This window comes from Syngnathoides biaculeatus, chromosome 7, assembly GCF_019802595.1.
Source record: "Syngnathoides biaculeatus isolate LvHL_M chromosome 7, ASM1980259v1, whole genome shotgun sequence".
Classification (NCBI taxonomy): Eukaryota; Metazoa; Chordata; class Actinopteri; order Syngnathiformes; family Syngnathidae; genus Syngnathoides; species Syngnathoides biaculeatus.
This window is the reverse complement of record NC_084646.1, coordinates 14,932,824-14,952,926: the sequence shown is the minus strand read 5'-3', so window position 1 is coordinate 14,952,926 and position 20,103 is coordinate 14,932,824. Positions and strand designations below refer to the sequence as shown.

The following is a 20,103-nucleotide window of genomic DNA, read 5'->3' as shown; positions in this document are numbered from 1 at the left end:
TGATATTTTTCTTGTAAAATATGTCCCTTTAAATCAAAATTTGGGAAAAAAATGGTTTATGATAACTGCTTATAATGTACCATTATATACTGCTGATAATTTGAGACTTTTTACACAGTAAGACTATGCCAAAGAACAAGCCCTGGAATTAGTCCAAAAGGGCTGGTTCAAACCAAAATGGTCAACTTCCTGTTTAATTTCATGGATGGGTCTTACGGACTTTTTTTGTGTCCCGTTTTGCTAGATGTGTACACAATTTCGTGTGAGGGGATATTTTCCAGGAGGTGTGCACAGCCATTTGTGGTATTTTCTCTTACCTCTGTTGTCCTCCATAGTGAAATAGTCTCGGATAGGCACTGTTGTCCGTTCAGCTTGGTTCTCATCTACGAGCGGCTCGACTTCTGCTAAGGTGTTCTCTCCTTCAATTGGTGGGTCGGGTGCTGAGACGACAGGCCACTGTACAGGAGAGCTGGGTCGTTGAGGTAGTGGCTCTTCCTCCTTCTCCTCCTCTTCCTCTGGTTTTGGTTCGGCTTGCTCTAACTTGATCCTTTCCTCATCCTGGTCCACCCTCTCAGGTACAAGAGTCTGCACTACAGAGGCTTGTGGCTGTAAAACTGCAGGACTAGACGTGGGCTCAGGACATGATGGAGCTTCCTCTTGGGGGGCTACAATCTCAGATGTGGTCTGAGGCAGACTGGCTTGAGCCTCAGTTGATTGGCGATGTTTTTCATTGAGCCGTTTCAGTTTTTCAGCGCACGCAGCGAGGCGCTGCTCTTCCATTCTCCGTTCCTCTTCCTCTCTCCTGCGCCTGGCTCGTTCCACTGCTTCGGAAATCTCTGACGACTTCTTGCGCTTCTGCCTCCAGGCTTCGGACTCCTCATCAGCGGAAGCTGGTGGTTTGCCACGTGCCACACTGCCGCTAATTGTCCGAGAGCCACCCTAAAGGAGTGAGAAGAGCAGAAATTGATTATACGGCTCTTTCCACCCTGTAAGCTTGTGCAAAGGATTTCTACCTGGTAGTCTGGCAGGGCAGCAGCTTTACCAAAGTGCCCTGTGCTGCGAGGTGACGGCGCTCTGTGATCTATACTGTCTGCCCATGACGCTTTACCGCCTCCTTGCTCCTCTGAACCCTCTTGAGCGTCTGGAGGACGTGATCTCATACGCTCCACTTTGCCCATCCACTCCCTAAAGAAAGAGGGTACATTAGGTTAAGGTTTAGCCCAAGGGTGGACATAGAATCTTTCTAGAATGCAACAAAAAGGTACAAAAGCAAAATCTTCTCCAAATCTTGAAATGAACATGTCAAAGCGCTGCCTCGTTTGAATATATTTTTCTAGAGCTGAGTGGGTGGATATACTGTAAATCATAAAGGTACATGATGGAAAACTTCCAAAACACTTGCCAGTTTTCTCCTTTTTCTTTAGCAGCTTGGTTCTCCTCGTCGTCACTGAAGTTTAGCTTCTCCGTATAGTCCACCTCCATCTGAGCTCCTGGAATGAGGAACAGGTAGTTAATGTGAAAATAGGTATTAAGTGAGTAAACTACTTATTCAAACAAATTAGTTTTACTGACCTGCCCAGCCCTCATCGGCATCGGTGTCTAAATTGTCCAGCTCTTTGAGTTCCGTTGCGCTTACGATTGAAGGTCGGTCCGGATCCTGGAGCCACGCTTGAGGGGGTGGCTGCTGTGGTCGTGCCGAACGAGGACACCTGGAAAAAAAGAATACATTAGAGTTGCCATCGCGACAAAAATAAGTCCCCACTGATCAAGGTTAGCTCAAGCAAGTTAAAGCTGCCAACAGTGCTAAATTGACCCCGCCATGGAAATTGCGCAATCTGCGTCACTGACCAATCAGAGGCCAGAGATCTGCATAATCTCAGACAACTCTGGATGGTCCAGTATAGCTTCTGTTGGCGTTTTATCCCGTATTTGGGTTCTTTAACAATAGATATGGTTAAGAGGTGTAGTCACAGACTTTATAATAGTGACGACAGGTATCCTGAAAGGCTAGTTGGTGGAGTTCAATTCGTACCCTTTCCAAAACCGAAGACCCAGTACGAAAAATGTCTTTGATGTATCAAACTTTGTGGCAGACCGCATTATCAACTGAATCCATCTAAAATCAACCGGAACAGAAGACAGAGTACGAAAAATGTCTTTGATGGATAAAACTTTGAGGAAGACCGCATGATCAACTCAATCAATCAACCGGAACAGATGTTTGCACGAAGGTAAGTCCTATATTTGATTTTCAATACATGTCTCATCATATAAATGAATTACCAGTTCTTCGCTTGCATAATATAGCTACGTGTGAATGATTGACACACTTGATCTGTGTTGAGTGATATTAATGCGATGATCTGACTGCACAAACGTGTCCCTTTGTTGCCGGCTACGGTAAACCGGACTGTGTTAGCACAAAGGTATGCCCATATTTGATTTTCAATACATGTCTCATGTAAATGAATTAGCAGTTCTTCGCTTGCACAATATAGCTACGTGTGAATGATTGTCACACTTGATCTGTGTTGAGCGACATTTTGCGATGATCTGACTGCACAAACGTGTCCCATTGTTCGCGGCGAATTAGCTAAGTGAAACCGGACTAGCAGTCCTAAAAGCCTTCGACGTGCACAGAGACACCAAGACTGAAGGAAGGAAGTTTGAGGACACTAAAGTGGTGATTGTCGTACTCGGTCGACACTTACGTAGGTTCGGCACTAGTTCAAGTATAATTATTGAGGGGAGCGAGTGACGTTACACAAAGAAAACGAGAGAAACAACTCGTAAATCAAGCCTCGCCTTCTTTTCCTTCATACGATGGTTCACAAATGGCTATACAGATGCATATACAGATTCTGCACACAAGTGTGATATGTAACACGAAAATAGGAAACTGTCAATGACGAATTCGTCTTTGGGTTATAATATATTATATTATGTGGCTTCTCGGTCTTCCTCTGACTCCGGAAAGATCTCGCGCTAATATCAATGGTTTCTCCGTCGATATGCATGTAAATACCATTGAAATACCGCTCGCTGAAATACTTGAAGCCCTGCTGTCTGCTTTTCAACGATACTTCACTGTTAGCTAAGAATGCGAGTGAGAAATCAGCCAGTAAATCGGACAGTTTCGCTCTATTCTTTTCGTGCTGCGCCGATATTTTTGCTAATTGTTTGCCTGACGTCAGCGCACGTGGCGTGACGTCACTTCAGGAGGCGTGGTTAAGTGCCCTGTACGGAGGGGTCAATTGGCCCTCAAAACCCTTTGAAAAGATCAACCTTTGATGTCAAGCAGTGCCCGCATCCAATGGCACATGCAATTTAGAGTCAACAATCTCTCTAAGATACCTTCTTTTGAAATGGGACTCAGTCATACAAATTGCTGATCTCATTAAAATGGGAGCACAGTAGACGAGTGGTTAGACAACCAGCGATGTTCTTCCTTACTTGCATGGATTTTAGCCATAGCCTCCTGCTTACGCCAACATTACAAAAACATGAATGCTAGGTTTACTGAAGACTAAATTGTCCGCATTTTTGAATGGTTGCTTATCTAATATGAGCCCTGTGCTGGCTGGTCTAACGCATACTCCCTTGGCTAAAGTCTGCTGGGATAGGCTCCTGCTCACTCTCAACCCTAAATGAGGATCAGCGGCACAGAAAAATGGATGGATGAGTTCATCAAAATAAGCTCATAAGCAAGTGGTCCAAAATGGCAGCTTCAAACAAATATTCTATTTTGTGGGTGGGTGCTAGAGGTTTTCATCCAGTGCTATGATTAGAAGTCCACCAAATGTCCATGAATGAAATTGCCCGCTGCTACAAAAGTCATAAATCTGTCAGAGGGAGAATGATGAAACAATGATTCAAAGATGGCCTCTTAAAAAAAAAATATATATATAAAATAAATAGAGGAGCACCCACCTCATGCCTTCTTGTGCCACAGGGTATCTGACATTGGCTTGTCTTGGGACTTGTGACACTTGAGGATAAGCGTGAAACATCTAAAACAGGGGAAAAAAATGACTAAGACAAGACAAAAAAAATATGAGTGGAAGTTTGAACCGTCTTTGTACCAAACTTACATAGGGTGGCATCATGCTCCTGAACGTGGGGTCAAAATGGGAGGGCACCCCTGCTGGGGGTTGCTGGCTGCCATTAAGTTTAGGCTGAGAGGGCCCTGAAGGGGGTAGCTTATCCCTGCCATCCCTCTTCTCTCTCTGGCTATCAGTGGTTATTTTACGGCCAGCCTCATCAACGTCCTCGGGTGTCAAGGAGGTATCGGGGCCAGCACTTCCATCCTCTAGGGGCCTGTTGTCCATCTCAGAGGGGCTGGACGTGGTGTTCAAATTCCTCCCGCCACCCTCACGCCAACTGCCAACATCTAACAAAGGAAACGCTTTATTGGGCGGTCTGTGACACCAAACAGACAATGAATGCCACCCGAGTGCAAAGCCATACTTTGAGGTCTGAGGCTGGGGCCCGGTCCGTATGGCTCCTCCTCCTCGTCCTGTTGTCCGTCTTTCTCCCCATCGCCAGCCGCCTGCAAGCTGGGGAATTCCTGATGGAAGTGGCTGCTCACACGAGGAGCACCTGTCCCAACACAAATTACATTTTTAATAGCATGAAAACCCAATTATAAGGGAGACATTATTACCCACCCCCAAAAATTACTGCCTTGTGTACAAATATGTCTCATCCATAAAGTGTGAAATTAAACATGTAAATCTCAAATCATCTAGTAATTTTTTAAAAATGTATCCATGAGCAACAATTCTGCACTGCCACCCCACTGTTTGCACAATACTGGGGCTAATTTAGCACATAAATGCCACCGACAGTGTCTTTTCCCGTCGGTAGGCTTACCTCCTACATCTGGCATTGTGATGTAATTTCACTCACCTTTACAATTTGATTCCTTTGTGTTTTTCAACTCAGGAATGTGACTTTTTTTCCCCTTTAAATACACCGGGGAAACTTTTAAATTGTGGAAAAAGAACCACAAATCTCTCTTACTTAAAATGGGAAGAACAATATTGATTTCTTACCATCTAACTGCGTCTGCTTGCTATTCGCCCAGGAGCGGACTCCCCCTGTGGTAGGCTCTTGAGGTGGGACCACTGCTGGCTTGGCTTGGGGCGGCGGTGTCTCTTGTTGCCTGCGGTACAGAAATTCAAGGCAGAGGTTCAAACTTGAAATTTCAAAGTACTCCCCAAAAGGAAAAGCAAAGACACTACCTCTCGTCTCCCGCCTCGGTTCGGGACGCCCAGCCACTGCCGTCTTTGGGGACAATATTGACGTTCGGGTCGTTTCCCTTGTTCTCTGCCTTCAGACTGGGCAGGTTGGCGGGAGGGGGCATGCGCCTGCTGGCAGCAACTTTGCCCAAACTTTGCAGTCCATGTCTGGCAGTGACTGAAACACGTAAAAGGCAATTTAAGTATTCGACAAGTGCAACACAAGGGCTTGACGTGTGGAAACTGAATATGTGAGGAGTGGGAGAGGTCCTACCTGCAGTCTTCTGTGTTTCCAAAGACTTGCCCTTGTAGGTGTTGAAGAGGCTAAGGGTCGCATACTTTGTTTTGCCGCCATCCTTTGCCTTGGTGCTCTGCCCTGACTTCTCGGACATTTCGCTGGAAACTCATTGAGTCTGGTCCTTTGGCCTCGCCACCAGAACCAGCTCCTAAGAAAACAGGGCAGCGTTACTTTAAAATAAAAACAACAATAGGCTGCTATTTTGACACAGCTGAGTCGGATAAAGCAAAAATGACAATTGGCATGCTGTAATAACCCACTGGAGTGAGAACACTGGCATGTTAAGTCCGACTGGGGGTAATAATTCATGTTCAGCGGTAACTTGACAAACGACTAACTTGACATACGAGTTTTTCAAGATACAACCCGCTGCCGGGGCAATTTTGCTTTGTCTTGCCAGCCAAGATTTGATGTACAAATGACTGCCAGTAGATGTCCCTGTGATCGTTAAGATGGTGAAACGCACAGGTTCTGCTCATCCGTTCAAGCTTCTTTCTGTTTGTGTACCTTGGCTTGGTAGCATCTCTGCACGGCTGTGCACGCATTTTGTTATTTTGCATTTAGTACAAGTGAATTTTCAACAATGGAGCTCAAAAAAAGCAATTGCTCAGGAAAGCGATGAGGAGAATGAAGAGGAAAAAAAGGGATGCAGCAGTATGGGAATACAAGATCTGATTGCAGTAGTTGGACAGAGTGCACTTGTGAAAGCAAATTTGTCTTTTTGATGATCAGGACTGTTACTGGTTTGGGCTGTAATGGCAAAAAATAGATGTTGATAATTGGTTGCAATAATAAATAATAATATTGTTTACAATTTGTCAGACATTGACAAAACAATAACGACCAGACCGCTTTTTTTAATTAAATTATTATTTACTGCTGAGAGGCAAAAAATTCATTGGGTTTGGACAATTTTTAGTTTAACAAGCTCTTCTGTGAATATGTTAAAAACTGTATCCTGCATTAACGGCTGCAGTGAAAGTAAAGGCAGCTCCGAGGCCAGATTGCACACATGCACAGATCGTGTTATTTAGTGAGCAGTAGTTTGTTGCGCTGGCATCATTTATGTCAAGAAATGACTTTTCTAATAAATGGGCCACACAATAGACTACTTTTTATTTTAACCCACACTCTAGGGGATAACCTAACACTTTTTCCACTTTTCATTAGTTATAACAGCGATGACAAGCAGGTATGCTAAGTTAACACTCACCATCATCGTTTTTCATTGGATTGCTTATATTTAAGACGTCCAATGGTTAGGTTCTATAAATCCATTGATTTTCTTCACCGCTTATCCTCAAAGGGTCAGGGGAAGTGCTGTAGCCTATCCCAGCTGTCAACGGGCAGGAGGCAGGGTACACCCTGAACTGGTTGCCAGCCAATTGCAGGGCACACAGAGACAAATAGCTGCACTCACTATCACACCTTGGGGCAATTTAGAGCGTCCAATTAATCTTGCATGTTTTTGGGATGTGGGAGGAAACCGGAGTGCCCGGACAAAACCCACACAGGCACGGGGAGAACATGCAAACTCCACACAGGCGGGTCCGGGATTGAACACTTTCCAGCTTAACCACCATTCCACAGTTTCATATAATATTCACATATTTGTTGTAATTATGAGCAATGTGACAAGTGCTAGTTTTTTTTCTTTTTGTTAGAATATGTAACAAGCATCTGAGGTGCTTCTAAAATCTTCCATTAACAAATAAATTCCACCCTCCTCCCCCCCAAAAAAAAAATTCAAGTGCATGAACAAGTCTACTGGCCAACTGCTATTCTCAAAAAAAAAAAAAAAAAAAAAAAAAAAGTGTTATCCAAAGCCACATTTTTTATGGCAAGTGATAGTTAAAAGATGCAACCATAATTTTTAGGTGTCAGTTTTGAGAACACTTTGGAATTTCAGCCCGGACGATCTTATTACTTATTTTAACTGAAACTTGTCAGCTAATCGTGGGAGGGGTTCAGCAAGGAAATGAAAGCTAAGCATCAACTGAAGCTTCTGAAGTTAGTACGAGGACACGAAAGATGCTAACAAACCTACCATAGTTTTGCATTTTTCTTTGGCTCATCTCAACTATTAATATCCCAAAAGTCGTGCCTATGAGTTTTTATAACTGTAATTGACTGGAGAAAGGAGCGGTTTTGCAAGCAGCTGCCTGCTGTGCAATATGTGCACACCTGTACATTCACTTGGGAACTCAGCATGGTAAATTAAATGAAAGAATACATGCAGGTTCCCTGAAACTATAAGTGTGCTCGAGTTAGTTCGTTTCTGCACCTCAGTCATATGTTGGTTTGCCTCTGCCACAAATGAAGCATGGCCGAGCATAAGGAATCCTTTACACTTCAGGTACCTAAAACACAGTAGTTCCCCCCATGTACGTGTAAAATTAAGACTTCTCCGCGTGGGCCCAATATTTATTTGTGGATTATTGACTAACCGATCAATCAATCCGTTTTTAAGGGTCTCTCACATGACCCCACCGTGAAGCCTCATTGTCAAAGTGACACATCGATTTGGGACAACCTTTCCCATCGCAGATCGCACGTTATCATCCTTTGAATGTCATGCGCCTACATGGCAGACGGCCACAGAGCAAACCCGTTACATTAAATTGACTTCATAAAATGGCGGCGGCCATGAAATAAAAAAAGGTGCATATTTAACACACTGCTTCGTTGTGATCGCAAGCCCCCACAGCTAGCCTAGCCGTCACCACAAGGTCCGGCTTGGTGCCTCCAAGTGGCGTATGGCGGAGGCCCTCCCGGCTCAAATCAGTACTGAGGGGTGGGGGGCACCAATGAAGCGTATAAAACAGACGGAGTTTAAAAGCATTTTCGAAAACGACTGGGTTTGGTGTTTAATACGTGGAATGTTAGGGAGGGAGGTCTGGTATGGGAGCAGGCCGCCGTGCCTTGAACGTGGTTTCGCTTCTCACGAGTCGCCATCACATCCCCTTTGAGCTCCTCGCCAGTGGACGAAAGCGTGCTAGTAGCGGCGAGCTAATAGTTCAGGAGGATGAAAAAAAAAATGCACATTTCCCATGAAGCCCATGTGATCTCACCTGCCAGTGCCGGTGCGTCCTTTTGTCCTTTTTAGTTTTGGGTTGTCGTCGGAATGCAGCGGCGAATTTTTGGGTGCCTCGCCGGCGGATTACAAAACCTGGCTAGCCCCGCTCCGACTAGTTAGCTCGCTCGGCTCGTCGGTTGCGAGGGCGTCCCGAGTCCACGTCCGCGGTTCGCCGGTCGAACTGTCTCCTTCGATTCGGCCTGCGCTCGCGGGAAGCCGGTACGACGTCGTCCGTTGGGCTCTCTGGGTCCCTCCGAGTCAATTTGCCGGTGAGCAAGAGCGTTGTCCTAAAGGTGAGTGAGCAGTGAGGCCCGCTCTCGCTGCGGCCCGTCGCACAATCAAAGATGGAAGCTCGGGGGTTGCCAGATTTATCCTGTCCTGTCGCCCACCTCCTTTTGCTTCCTTGAGCCCGTCACCAACTTTATCTCTAATAAACTGGAACTGCAACCTGTTATTAATTGGAAAATCATTTTAATACACATTTTATTTGGGTCACTCCAGAATTGGTGAAAAATTTAGGGGGGAAAATATATAGTTTTTGTATTAGCTACATTTTTTGTTTGTTTTTAATCAGGGAAAAGCTTCATGGCATATAAGAGGCAGGAGAAGGCATCACAGTACATAGCACAAAAACATTTGTTTGAAACATAGAAATAAAGAATAACATTAAAAGAACACCAATATTTTAAAAAAGGTGCTATTTTACTTGAAATCTGACAAAGGTCCGTGCGTTCAAGTTTTCCCCTTTCTATGTTTTAGCAAATTATTTGATAAAACAGTGGTTTTCAAACTGGAGGGTGAGCTGTCATGACAAGGGGGATTGTTTCGGTTCCCCCCGTCGGAGAGAATTTCAGGGGGTAGAAAAAGTTGACATCCAAAAATGTGGGCACACCCAAAAAGTTTGAAAATCAGAAAACCCAGGCCTAGTCATGTCACTGGTTTGACCAATCATAGATAGATAGATAGTCTACGAAGGTAAACGTAAACAACTCGACCGTCGTGGATGATTAATGCCTCTAAATGTACTATTTCAGTAATAGCCACGACTAAAATTTAAGTCACAACAAAAAGCAAAGGAGGCAAGTTGAAATAAGATATCACAACTATTAAAATATTTAATATTAAACATGGATGGTGGATCAGTTGGTAAAGCGTTGGGCTCACAGTTCTGAGGTCGCGGGTTCAATCCCGGACCTGCGTGTGTGGAGTTTGCATGTTCTCCCTGTGCCTGCGTGAGTTTTCTCTGGAAACTCCGGTTTCCTCCCACATCCCAAAAACATGCAACATTAATTGGACACTGTAAATTGCCCCAAGGTGTGATTGTGAGTGCGACTGTTTATCTCTATGTGGCCTGCGATTGCCTGGCAACCAGTTCAGTGTGTACCCCGCCTCCTGCCCGTTGACAGCTAGGATAGGCCCCAGCACCCCGCGACCCTCGTGAGGATAAGCGGCAAAAAAAAAATGGATGAATGGATATTAAACATCGTATATAAAAACTTTTAAAGACATGAAAAAAATTATATAATCTGGAGATTTTCATATAGGAATATATTTGTCATAATTCCATTTCTGTCTAGCGGTCCGGAATAAGCAACTGCGGATTGTCCATGATGGAGAGAAGCTTGTTCACAGAATGTCCTCAATTATGGAATGATCCATATAATATTTAGTGAAAAATGGAAAATAATTTCGCTGAGTGAAAATGTTTATTTTATGCGGTTTAATGCATGCAATACTGTAAAATGAAACAAGGACGTGTCAAAACAGCTCCCTACTAAAATTCCAAATATAATCTTAGTTTTACAGCCTGGTGTCTATAGTTATAGTTATTGTATTATACAGTAGTAGTGTACATCATCGTATGTGCTCTGTACATAAAAGTAGAAGTGTAGCTACTTGTGTAAAAACACTGGCAAATGTAGTACTAATTGAACTCAATTAAATGTGTAAAATAAATGAAAAGACAAAAATAAAATGAGTCAAAGTAAAAAAAAAAAAAAATAGACTCTGAAATGTATAAAAGTAAAATGTGGAGGAAAAAAAGGCTAGCATTGGGCCAGACTAATTACATGATGATAACAAATGAAACCATGAAACAATGTTGCAGCAGACAACATCCAAGTGAAATTTCTACAATATCACTACGAATGTGGAATATCTTGCTCCTCCACTTTCTCCATCTCACCCCCCAACCCCCTCCCCGGCATTACAAGACTCCAAGATCCAAATGAATCCTTCAAAAATCAAGATTACATGTCCACTTCCACCGCGGAGGCTGACAAAAGTAATGAGACTATTTGGACAAAGTAAGGAGTACAAGTACAGAAATCCGTTTGTATGTAATGTAGTAACAGTAAAAAGTAATTAAGTAATGATATACAGGTACAGTACTTGTACGTACGTCATTGCTTCCCACCGTTGCATTTTAAACAGGATCTTCACAAAGACCACTACTAAAGTACTTCGGCTACTACAAATACTTGAAGCAATAAAATGATAAAACTTACTAACGCGCCGTTGTACGAAAGCATAATTGAAGTTTATAATCCTAAAATATATTGACTTTTGTTCAGTATGCGATCAGATTTCGGGACGACCTCTTAGCACACTGCACATACCTGGCAACCCGAGCAGGAGCGAATAACCCGATGCGGATCTTCTTCCGGGTTCTACCGGCGTTCATAAGGCGCTGGTCAGATACGTTTTATTAAAATATTTTTTCATTAAATATAAAGCCACACGAATGTCTTAATGTGGTATATGTGCTGGGATTACACGTTTTAAAAAAATCTTTAAAGCTCTATATTTTATCATGGGGATGGCTCATCACGCACAGCATCGTGGCGCTTTTTATCCTCCCAGCCCCTGCATCAGGTGTTGAGTACGTGGCGACCCTCCAGGGGGCGCCATTGCACATTCAGCACCACATTTTCGCTTCATTTTCAACATGTATCTCTTCAAAAGTGCAACTTACAATTTCTGCAGATATTTTATTACTGTAGTAAGCACAATCAGTCTTACGTGCAATTCAGCTTGCTTCACATTGATTGACTAAAATACATTCATTTTTGTCAGGCCCTCATGCATTTTGGCACTCTCCTCATCAAAGAATGATTCACTGCAAAACTTTTTGGGGTACTTTTTCAACGCACTGAATAGGTTGGTCCCTTCTCATGGTGTAAATATATTCAAAATGTACAATTTATTGCCAAAACATCAACTTATACAGACCCAAATAAACAACACAGTGAGTATGAAATTACAACAACTTTTCAAGCGTTAGTTCCTTTTTACGACCTAATAGTGCATTAGAATTTGACTTAAATGTGTGTCAGCTCTCATATTCATTTCACAATCTCATTACTGATGGGTGTACTTTGACCCGCTCCAAAAGCGCAACGGGGTGTTGCAGCAAAGCGGCCAAGTTGCTCCTGTTCACATACGCGGCCACACCCACGCCGACCGACACCATGAGCGGCCACATCATAGAGCGTTTGGCTTTGGGCCGCTCGCACGGTCGGGTCTGCATGGGCTGGGCGACCCGGTCCCACTGGGTTAGTATGGCTTGACGGGCTCCAGCCCATTTGCCGGGTCCCCGCAGACGGTACTGGTACGGGGTGACGGGGCCGAAGAGCAGGTCCAGGCCAAGCCTGGGGTCGGTTAGCAATAGTCGGAGGATATTGGGCCGCACTCCCACCAGCACCGCTATCTCGTCCATGTAGTTTGCATAATCCACTTGAATGGTGTGTCTCTGACTTCTCACATACCTGGAAAAACATCACAATGTCTTCATAGTGCTACCTTGAACCTACTAGTTCAATTCATTCTGGGGTCAAACTCCAAACTCAACTGACTTTAAAAAAGTAGCATGGTTGTCATTTATTGATATATATATATATATATATATATATATATATATATGTTTTTTTTCTTTTTTTTTTTTTAATTCAAATCGTTGAAAAACAGTTTTCTTGTTTCAAGTGAGTGATGTATTTTCTTAACTATAATTGACATTGACCACCAAACTGAAATATTTCACAGCGTTGGTATGAATAAGTAACAAACTTTGCATTTTGGAACACTTTTTTAAAAAAATTATTATTGCTTTTGAGACAGCGGCACGGTGAAGCTGCTGGTAAAGCGTTTGCCTCACAGTTCTGAGGTCCAGGGTTCAATCCCGGACCCACCTATGTGGAGTTTGCATGTTCTCCCTGTGCCTGCGTGGGTTTCCTCCCACATTCCAAAAACATGCAACAATAATTGGACACTCTAAATTGCCCCTAGGTGTGATTGTGAGTGCCACTGTTTGTCTCTATGTGCCCTGCGATTGGCTGGCAACCAGTTCAGGGTGTACCCTGCCTCCTGCCAATTGACAGCTGGGATAGGCTCCAGCACTCCCCGTGACCCTTGTGAGGATAAGTGGCAAAGAAAATGGATGGATGGATGCTATTGTGACAGCAAGTTTAAAATGATTTAGATAAGCTACTTATATAAAATGGCACCACATTTGAAGGACTTTTGAGTGGAAAAGTGGCCCCAAATTCTTGTCAATATTCACCTGCTGTAGGTGTAATGTGTCTTAAAACCTTTGTCACATCATGGAGTTACCTGTTGGCCATGGCGTCCTGCTTCCACTTGATGTCATCCTGCATGTCAGCCATTGCAGGAAGCTTGACGCATCCTGGTAACACCGCAAATTATAAATCACAAAACAGGGAAAGTTTACTTGTTTTAAAGGACCAATATTTTAGCTATTTAGGCCCCCAGAGAGTCACTCCAATGTGGACTAAGTATAAAAGTCTCAATTTCATTTTAATGAAAACACCTTGGATTTGTCATACGAGTGACCAGAAAATACCGTTCAGGCACCTACTTCTGTTTGACCCAGTTTTGTACCCGCTTTGTCCATATTTAGCTAACATCGAACTGAATTCCTACCTTTAAAGACCCTGGTGGCCCATCGGGCCTGCATCTCAGAAATGGGCATAATGGCCCCCAGAGGCTGCACCAGCCCAACGACGGCCAGGGTGTGGCGTTCCAGCTCCGGGGGGAACACGTATTTGTACAGCGGCGCCTTGTTGTCCGAAATGGAGATCACATTCGGAGGAAGAAATGGGAAGGAAAACCTGTAGCCTGTGGCAAACACCTAAAAACAAAAACAAAACAAAAGTGCGTATGCGGCAAAGGTAACAATGGAAAGAGTTTGCCGTTAATGACCCACCACCAAATCCACTTCGTCCACCACGGTGCCGTCGTCAAACTCCACGCTGGAGCCGTCAAATCGGCGGATGTTGGGCTTGACCTGCACCGTTCCCGACAGGATGCGGTTGGGAAGCTCGTCGCTCACGGTGGGATGCTGGCTGAACAACCTGCCACGTTCGGAACCCATCACCCAAGGATTACGTACACAGAGATACGGCAAACATTGGTAGAGTCTCACTCAAAATCCAAAAAGCTTTTTTCTTTGACTGTGGAAAATTGAGGTTTTAAGAATCTGTACACAAATAGTCGGGTCTCTCAAGTGTCTGCTCAATAGTGAAATTAAACATACATCGATCCATTTTCTTAGGCACTTATCCTCACAAGGGTCGGAGTGCTGGAGCCTATCCCAGCCGTCAACGGGCAGGAGGTGGTGTACACCCTAAACTGGTTGCCAGCCAATTGCAAGACACAACGAGATAAATAGCCGCACTCACAATCACACCTAGGGGCAATTTAGAGTAATGTTGCATGCTTTTGGGATGTGGGAGGAAACCGGAGTGCCCGGAGAAAACCCACGCAGGCACAGGGAGAACATGCAAACTCAATACAGGCTGTGAGGCCAACGCTTTCCAGCTGACCCACCAGATATTAAACAACTAAGTCCAAATTTTGTTTCTGAAAATCTGTCTGTGACGTTCTCAAACAAGCTCAGCAGCCTTGACCCTCTTCAGTCGTCTGCCACTCATAAGCTCCTCGCAAATTCAAATTGCTGCACCTGTGCTTGGGCTTGAGACTATACAGGCTGTGTTCAAACCGCTGGTTGAGTTGTCTCTCCCCCAAGCCGCAGACCACGCCAAAGGGAAGCAGTTTCCAGAGCGTATACATCACCCTGTTGACCGCCAAGTCCCGAGGCACGCCGTTTTTTCCGACTCTGTTCAGCACCCAAGCGCCCCTTCGGGTGCTCAGGTAAAGCTGCAAGGCGGGAACAAAAAAGCAGACGGCAATAGTTCATGATCCAAAGCATACTACATCACATGCTTTTCTATCAGCACATGATGCAAAAGCACACAACATGTGCACATCTACCTGCTTGGTGACCCTGCTGAGCTCCACAGCTATGTCGCCCCCCGAGTTCCCGATCCCGACCACCACCACCTTCTTGTTCCGCCATTCCTCGGCTGTCTTGTAGTCACGACTGTGGAAGTACTGCCCCTGGAATGTGTCGAGGCCTGACACAGACAAAAAAATAAAACCAAAAAAAAAACCCACACACTGTGAATCATTCATACGGGAGGACAAACTTTGATACGTGCGCACTGGAAATTTAAATGAGGTGAAGGTTTAGAGAACACTGGGACCAGTTGATCATGGATTGTGTAAGGACACAAAGGTTGATTCTTAAAGAAGGCCGAGCATTAGAACCGGTCTGTGCTTGTAAAATATCTGGAGGCGTACAGTGCATCAAGAAATTACTCACAGCACTTCCTTTTTTACCCACATTCTCCTCTATCTCCAAAATTCAACACAACTTTTGGCCTGTTTTACTGCCGTTTCTCCTTCTCCCGTTTTGCTCTAAGATGGGGCCAAGTATCGATGAGCAAAGCGAGGCTGTTAAACCTTCGTATCATGTGATTATTTTATTTTCTGATGCACCACCTGGGAAGTCGTGGAGAGGCAGGTTGGGGTGGCAGTGGTGTCCGATGCAGACCATAACGGCGTCAAAGATGTGTTTACTCTTTTTGCCCTCCTGGTTTTGGGTCTCCACATCCCACTGGCCAGAACGTGAAAAGTCAGCCCTCGGTTTCACTTGCAAGACTTTGGTCTGCGGGCACAAATAACAAAAATATTAAAAAAAAAAAAAAAAAAAAACACAGAATGACGCATATGTAACATTATTGCAGTCATACAGTATTCTGTTTTGTACTGGTTTTGTCTAAAGAGACATGGTCCCACCGAGGTCACCGTTCTGATACAACCAAAAATTGCCATGTTGTCTTCACCCCGCTGCATTAAATTTCAGTGTCATTTATCCAGAAAAGTGACATGGGGGAAAATGTGGGAAAATGCCACATGGTTTGAAACAAACACCACCACTCAGAACAGTTGAGAATTTTGAATGCAACAGTCTCGTTTGGCCCTGGCAGAGGTCTTTCTGGCTGATGGTCCAATGTGCTGCTTACATTCAAGCGGATGTGCTTGTGGAGCTTGAAGTGGTCGGCATACATGCGGAAGTAGTCCATGATGAGGGTGTTGTGCATGTAGTTGGGGAAGTGGGCTGGGATGGGGAAGTCGCTGAAGCACATCATCTCCTTGGAGGTGTTGATGATGACGGAGTGGTAGATGCTGGCCCTGTCTGGCTCGGGGTTCTCCTGCAACGACGACAGCGTCTTCAAAAATGGAACTTACCAGAGCAACCGGAGGCGACAAAAGCAATACAATACCCATTTTGACAACACAATGGATTTTTCATTTTTCTAGCATTGATCTGGCTTTTTTTTTTCCCAATCATAACTGCGTCCCCCATAGCTTTGCTAACATTATGAATGGACTAGAAATGCTAATTTAACAATGATAACGTTGAGGTTATTTGGTGCAAATGTGAGTCACTTATTATTATAAAGCAAATTTCTACCAACACGCCGTGCAATTTAACGAGCTATACGGCGACATCACAGGTGTTAAACTCAAGGCCCGGTGGCCAGATCTGGCCCGCCACATGATTTTATGTGGCCCGCGAAGCCAAATCTGTCAATTTTCATGATTCTTGTAAAAACCTGTACCAAAATATATCATGAATGATAAAGTTGAGATATTACAAGGATTTATGTGTTACCAGACCTGAATAGTTGAAAAAAACATAACCCTTGATTTCTGATTCCAAACCTAGTTCATAAATTGATGATGTAAATATGATGAGATGATTAAATATTTTTGTTGCACAGTCATAACGGCCCTCTGAGGGAAACCTGACCAACAATGTGGCCCGAGAAAAAAATGAGTTTGACACACCTGGTCTACATCCTGAAAATGCATCTCCCTTAGATGCCAGAAAACATCTCGGTGTTGTTAGTTGAATTCCCAAGCAACGGGGTGACTGTATGGACAAGGTCACCGGAAAAACCTCAGGAGCGCTTGTCACACCTTGGAAAACCCCGCAATGACCTGGTCACATATATTATAACACGGGTGTCAGATTCAATTTTGTCGCAGGTCACTTTGTCGTTATGATTTCCCTCAGTGGGCCGTTATGACCATGAAACCATGAAAATCTTTAATCAACTCATCATATTTATACATGAAATTCATGGACTAGTTTTGGAATCACAACCCTATGCTTGCAATATAGCAATGTGGTCATTTATGATATGACGATATTAAATTTCAGCACGGATTTAAAAAAAAAATCACGGACGTTGACACACATGATTTGCCTCTGTGGGCCACATAAAATAAAGTGGCGGGCCAAATCTGGCCCCGGGCCTTGAGTTTGACACCTGTGTATCACAACCACCGAACGCTTTTAGTGGATCTATTTTCATGCCTCAAACACGAAAGGACTTGTATTCATCAAAAAAAAAATAAAAAGTAGCATTAATTTTTAAGGTTGTAGTAGTGGTATTTAATCAACCGTAGTTCCATCCATGTCACTGCTCTCCCGGTTTTTGTACTTCATTACGTTCTAACCGCCGAGTTCAACCCACCTTGAACCGCCACAGGCCCCCGATGTCATCACTGCTTTCAAAGCAGACGGGCTCCAGACCCTCGTCCAGGCAACACTTGATGCAGGCCAGGCCCGAGCTACCTCCTCCAATCACCGCCACGCGACGAGGCATGCTGAAGCTGCGCAAATGGACCAAACGCATCAACGCCACGCAAAAGCTAAAAGTTTCTCCAGTCATTGCGAGGAAATATATATACATATATATATATTTTTTTTTCTGTTAATGCAAAGTCCTCATCAAGACCTTTAACATGAGGTTGTAACGGTCTGCTAGCGGTTCAAAGGATGCCGCGCCGAGCACATGGATAAAGTTGGAAGAAAAAAAAAACACGGTCTCGATTCAAAGAAAGAGATGATGAAAAGATGACACGTTGCGGCTTATACAAACGAAAGGACGTAAGCTGAGGCACAGAGGAAGGGAGGTACAGGTGGAGTAAAAACAGAAGATAAACACAAGATTCAGGTTACAGGGGCACGGCCCCTCTGGTTCCCACGAGAACCACCACTGCCATCTATAATAATAATAATAATAATTTATTCGAATAACCTGTAAATGAAACCAAAGCAGTGTTTCTCAAACTAGTAGCCCTTTGTATTCATCAGTACCCGAGAAGTAGCTCTAGGTTTCAAAAAGGTCGCAGAGTACATGTTGCATGACGGTTGTTTATTTGGTTTGCTTGAATCATTCATCCATCCATCCATTTTCTTCGCCGCTTATCCTCATGAGGGTCACGGGGAGTGCTGGAGCCTATCCCAACTGTCAACGGGCAGGAGGTGGGGTGCACCCTGAACTGGTTGCCAGCCAATCGCAGGGCACATAAAGACAAACAGCGGCACTCACAATCACACCTAGGGGCAATTTAGAGTGTCCAATTATTGTAGCATGTTTTTGGGATGTAGGAGGAAACCGGAGTGCCCGGAGAAAACCCACGCAGGCACGGGGAGAACGTGCAAACTCCACACAGTCGGGTCCGGGACTGAATCTGGGACCGCAGAACTGTGAGACCGACCAGCTTTACCAGCTGAGTTACTGTGCCGCCTGAATCATTCAGCAATGCCAAATAAACAACGCTCGGTGAGTCAATGGTAATTGGGGAACAATATTTCACAATATACTGTAACGTCAAATCATATTTTTAAAATCCCAAATAATCAATGGAATAATTGAGAAACTATTCTAAAAGATCAACAGTGGCAGCCTTCCTGTGAACAGCACATGCTGAACATTTGACACTGCTGGTTTTAAAAAAAAAAAAAAAGCATTAGAAATTTAAATTTATCGTCAGATGGCACGGATTTAATCTTGTGGTATTCTTAATTTAGATTTGAATTAATTTAATTTTGGACATTCTAAATTTGTTAGAAAATTCAATCTCAGCACACATGCAGGAAGTAACATGTACTTGGGTAGAATATTCAGATTTTCTGACAATTCATTTTCACTCCCTACATTTGAAGACAGATGTAATTGACAGTTTCGGGGGAAAAAAATATTTAACTCAAGAAACTGAATCAGTACTTCTGCTCCCCCCCCCCCCCGAGTATTTTAGGAAGAGCAGATATCTGCCCCATGGACCTAAGTCCAAAGTGTGAACACTTTGGCCACCTCTGCAACTTTGTTGAACGCTGCCCAGCAACAGATGTGGTGCTTAAATCGGGTTCCAACGACAAAGAACCGTTTCAAGTGGTCTTGCCCCACGCGAACGTCGACAGGAGTTAATCAATAGCAGGCTGCACACAATCAGTCGCAGTGGACGTGCTGAGCCTCCAAAAACAACAGAAAACTCGCGAATCCCTAACGGTCCGGGCTGTAATTGAACGCAGCATACTTGGTTCCGTGTGGAGCATTTCAAAGTGCGACGAAAACAAAAACAAACAAACAACGAAAAGAGTGGCCGTGCTCTTACCTGCTTTGCACTGAAGACGACTGGAGTGACGTGTGTTGCTTTGCAGTCGTCCAGCTCGCAGTAGCGATGGCCGGTAGTGGGCGGAGTGCTGGAGTCTCCCGCGCCCGACTCGACTCCCGAATTCGTCGTGACAGCAGGCGACGTGATTTCCTGGAAAAACAAACAAAGGTCTCTCCGGGCGGACACAACATTAGGTACACTTACGTAACGGCAAATGAGCACTCTGGCGTTGTTATCTTCATATAATGAAAAAAAAAAAAAAAAAAAAAAAAAGAAAACAGGTTCATAATGCAGTTAATATTTAAAAAATGAGCTAAAAAAAAGTTGCACAATGTTTTCATGAACTGTACTGTCTATCAAAATATATTTCAATAAAGAATAACATTGCAATTAAAAAAAAACAGTACAGTGAGTTGATGACTGCTTTTGTTGTAATATTGTGGATTTATTCTTACAAAATTCCGATTTTCTTGCTCATTATTGAAAACCTTTATTCTTATAACAATGTTCTTGTAATATTGCCTTTTTCGAAGGGGGGGGGAATTCAAAAGTGTTTTACTGTAGTATTATTATCTTGTAAAATTAACATTTCTTTGCCCAAAGATGTGCAATTTATTCTAATAACGTTGTCCTTGCAACATCATAAATTTTTTTTGTAA

General features: G+C 43.8%; 3 protein-coding genes across 7 annotated transcripts in view; all 3 read right to left on the bottom strand.

Annotated features, from left to right (window-relative positions):
• Positions 1–11,249, bottom strand: part of prrc2c (proline-rich coiled-coil 2C) — a 31,122-nt gene extending 19,873 nt beyond the window's left edge. For 3 of the 4 annotated variants that reach the window (XM_061825922.1, XM_061825923.1, XM_061825924.1), the window contains exons 1-2: positions 1,014–1,180; positions 318–939 (exon numbers count right to left, since the gene is read on the bottom strand). In XM_061825922.1, coding sequence (XP_061681906.1) covers positions 318–939; positions 1,014–1,178 — 787 coding nt within the window. In that variant the 5' untranslated portion in view covers positions 1,179–1,180. Of the gene's footprint in view, positions 1–317; positions 940–1,013; positions 1,182–1,398; positions 1,491–1,572; positions 1,710–3,930; positions 4,011–4,091; positions 4,391–4,467; positions 4,600–5,054; positions 5,165–5,243; positions 5,419–5,514; positions 5,687–8,609; positions 9,063–11,232 lie in introns of those variants that run through there. The other variant, XM_061825925.1, reaches the window with a different exon arrangement.
• Positions 11,250–11,797: 548 nt separating this feature from the next.
• LOC133503923 (flavin-containing monooxygenase 5-like) lies at positions 11,798–19,640 on the bottom strand. 2 transcript variants are annotated; one of them, XM_061825928.1, is made up of 10 exons: positions 19,445–19,640; positions 17,518–17,656; positions 15,997–16,185; positions 15,473–15,638; positions 14,903–15,045; positions 14,592–14,788; positions 13,836–13,983; positions 13,553–13,760; positions 13,223–13,295; positions 11,798–12,381 (listed from the first exon to the last, which is right to left on the bottom strand). In XM_061825928.1, exons 1-10 carry the CDS (start codon positions 19,633–19,635, stop codon positions 11,964–11,966), a joined length of 1,872 nt encoding a protein of 623 aa, XP_061681912.1. In that variant the 5' UTR covers positions 19,636–19,640; the 3' UTR covers positions 11,798–11,963. The 2 variants fall into 2 exon arrangements, with proteins under 2 accessions (XP_061681912.1, XP_061681914.1); XM_061825930.1 differs by lacking the exon at positions 19,445–19,640 and adding an exon at positions 19,144–19,301.
• LOC133503922 (flavin-containing monooxygenase 5-like) overlaps positions 19,572–20,103 on the bottom strand; it is a 29,506-nt gene continuing 28,974 nt past the window's right edge. The window contains exon 19 of the mRNA XM_061825927.1: positions 19,572–19,594. The gene's annotated coding sequence lies outside the window, so the exon portion shown is untranslated. The remainder of the gene's footprint in view (positions 19,595–20,103) is intronic.

Coding starts and splice junctions, on each gene's coding strand:
- LOC133503923 (XM_061825928.1), bottom strand. CDS start 19,635: ATGTTGTGTCCGCCCGGAGAGACCTTTGTTTGTTTTTCCAGGAAATCA. Junction 15,639..15,996: donor ACAAGCACATCCGCTTGAAT/GTAAGCAGCACA, acceptor TTGTGCCCGCAG/ACCAAAGTCTTGCAAGTGAA. Junction 12,382..13,222: donor CAGGACGCCATGGCCAACAG/GTAACTCCATGA, acceptor ATGTTTTTCCAG/GTATGTGAGAAGTCAGAGAC.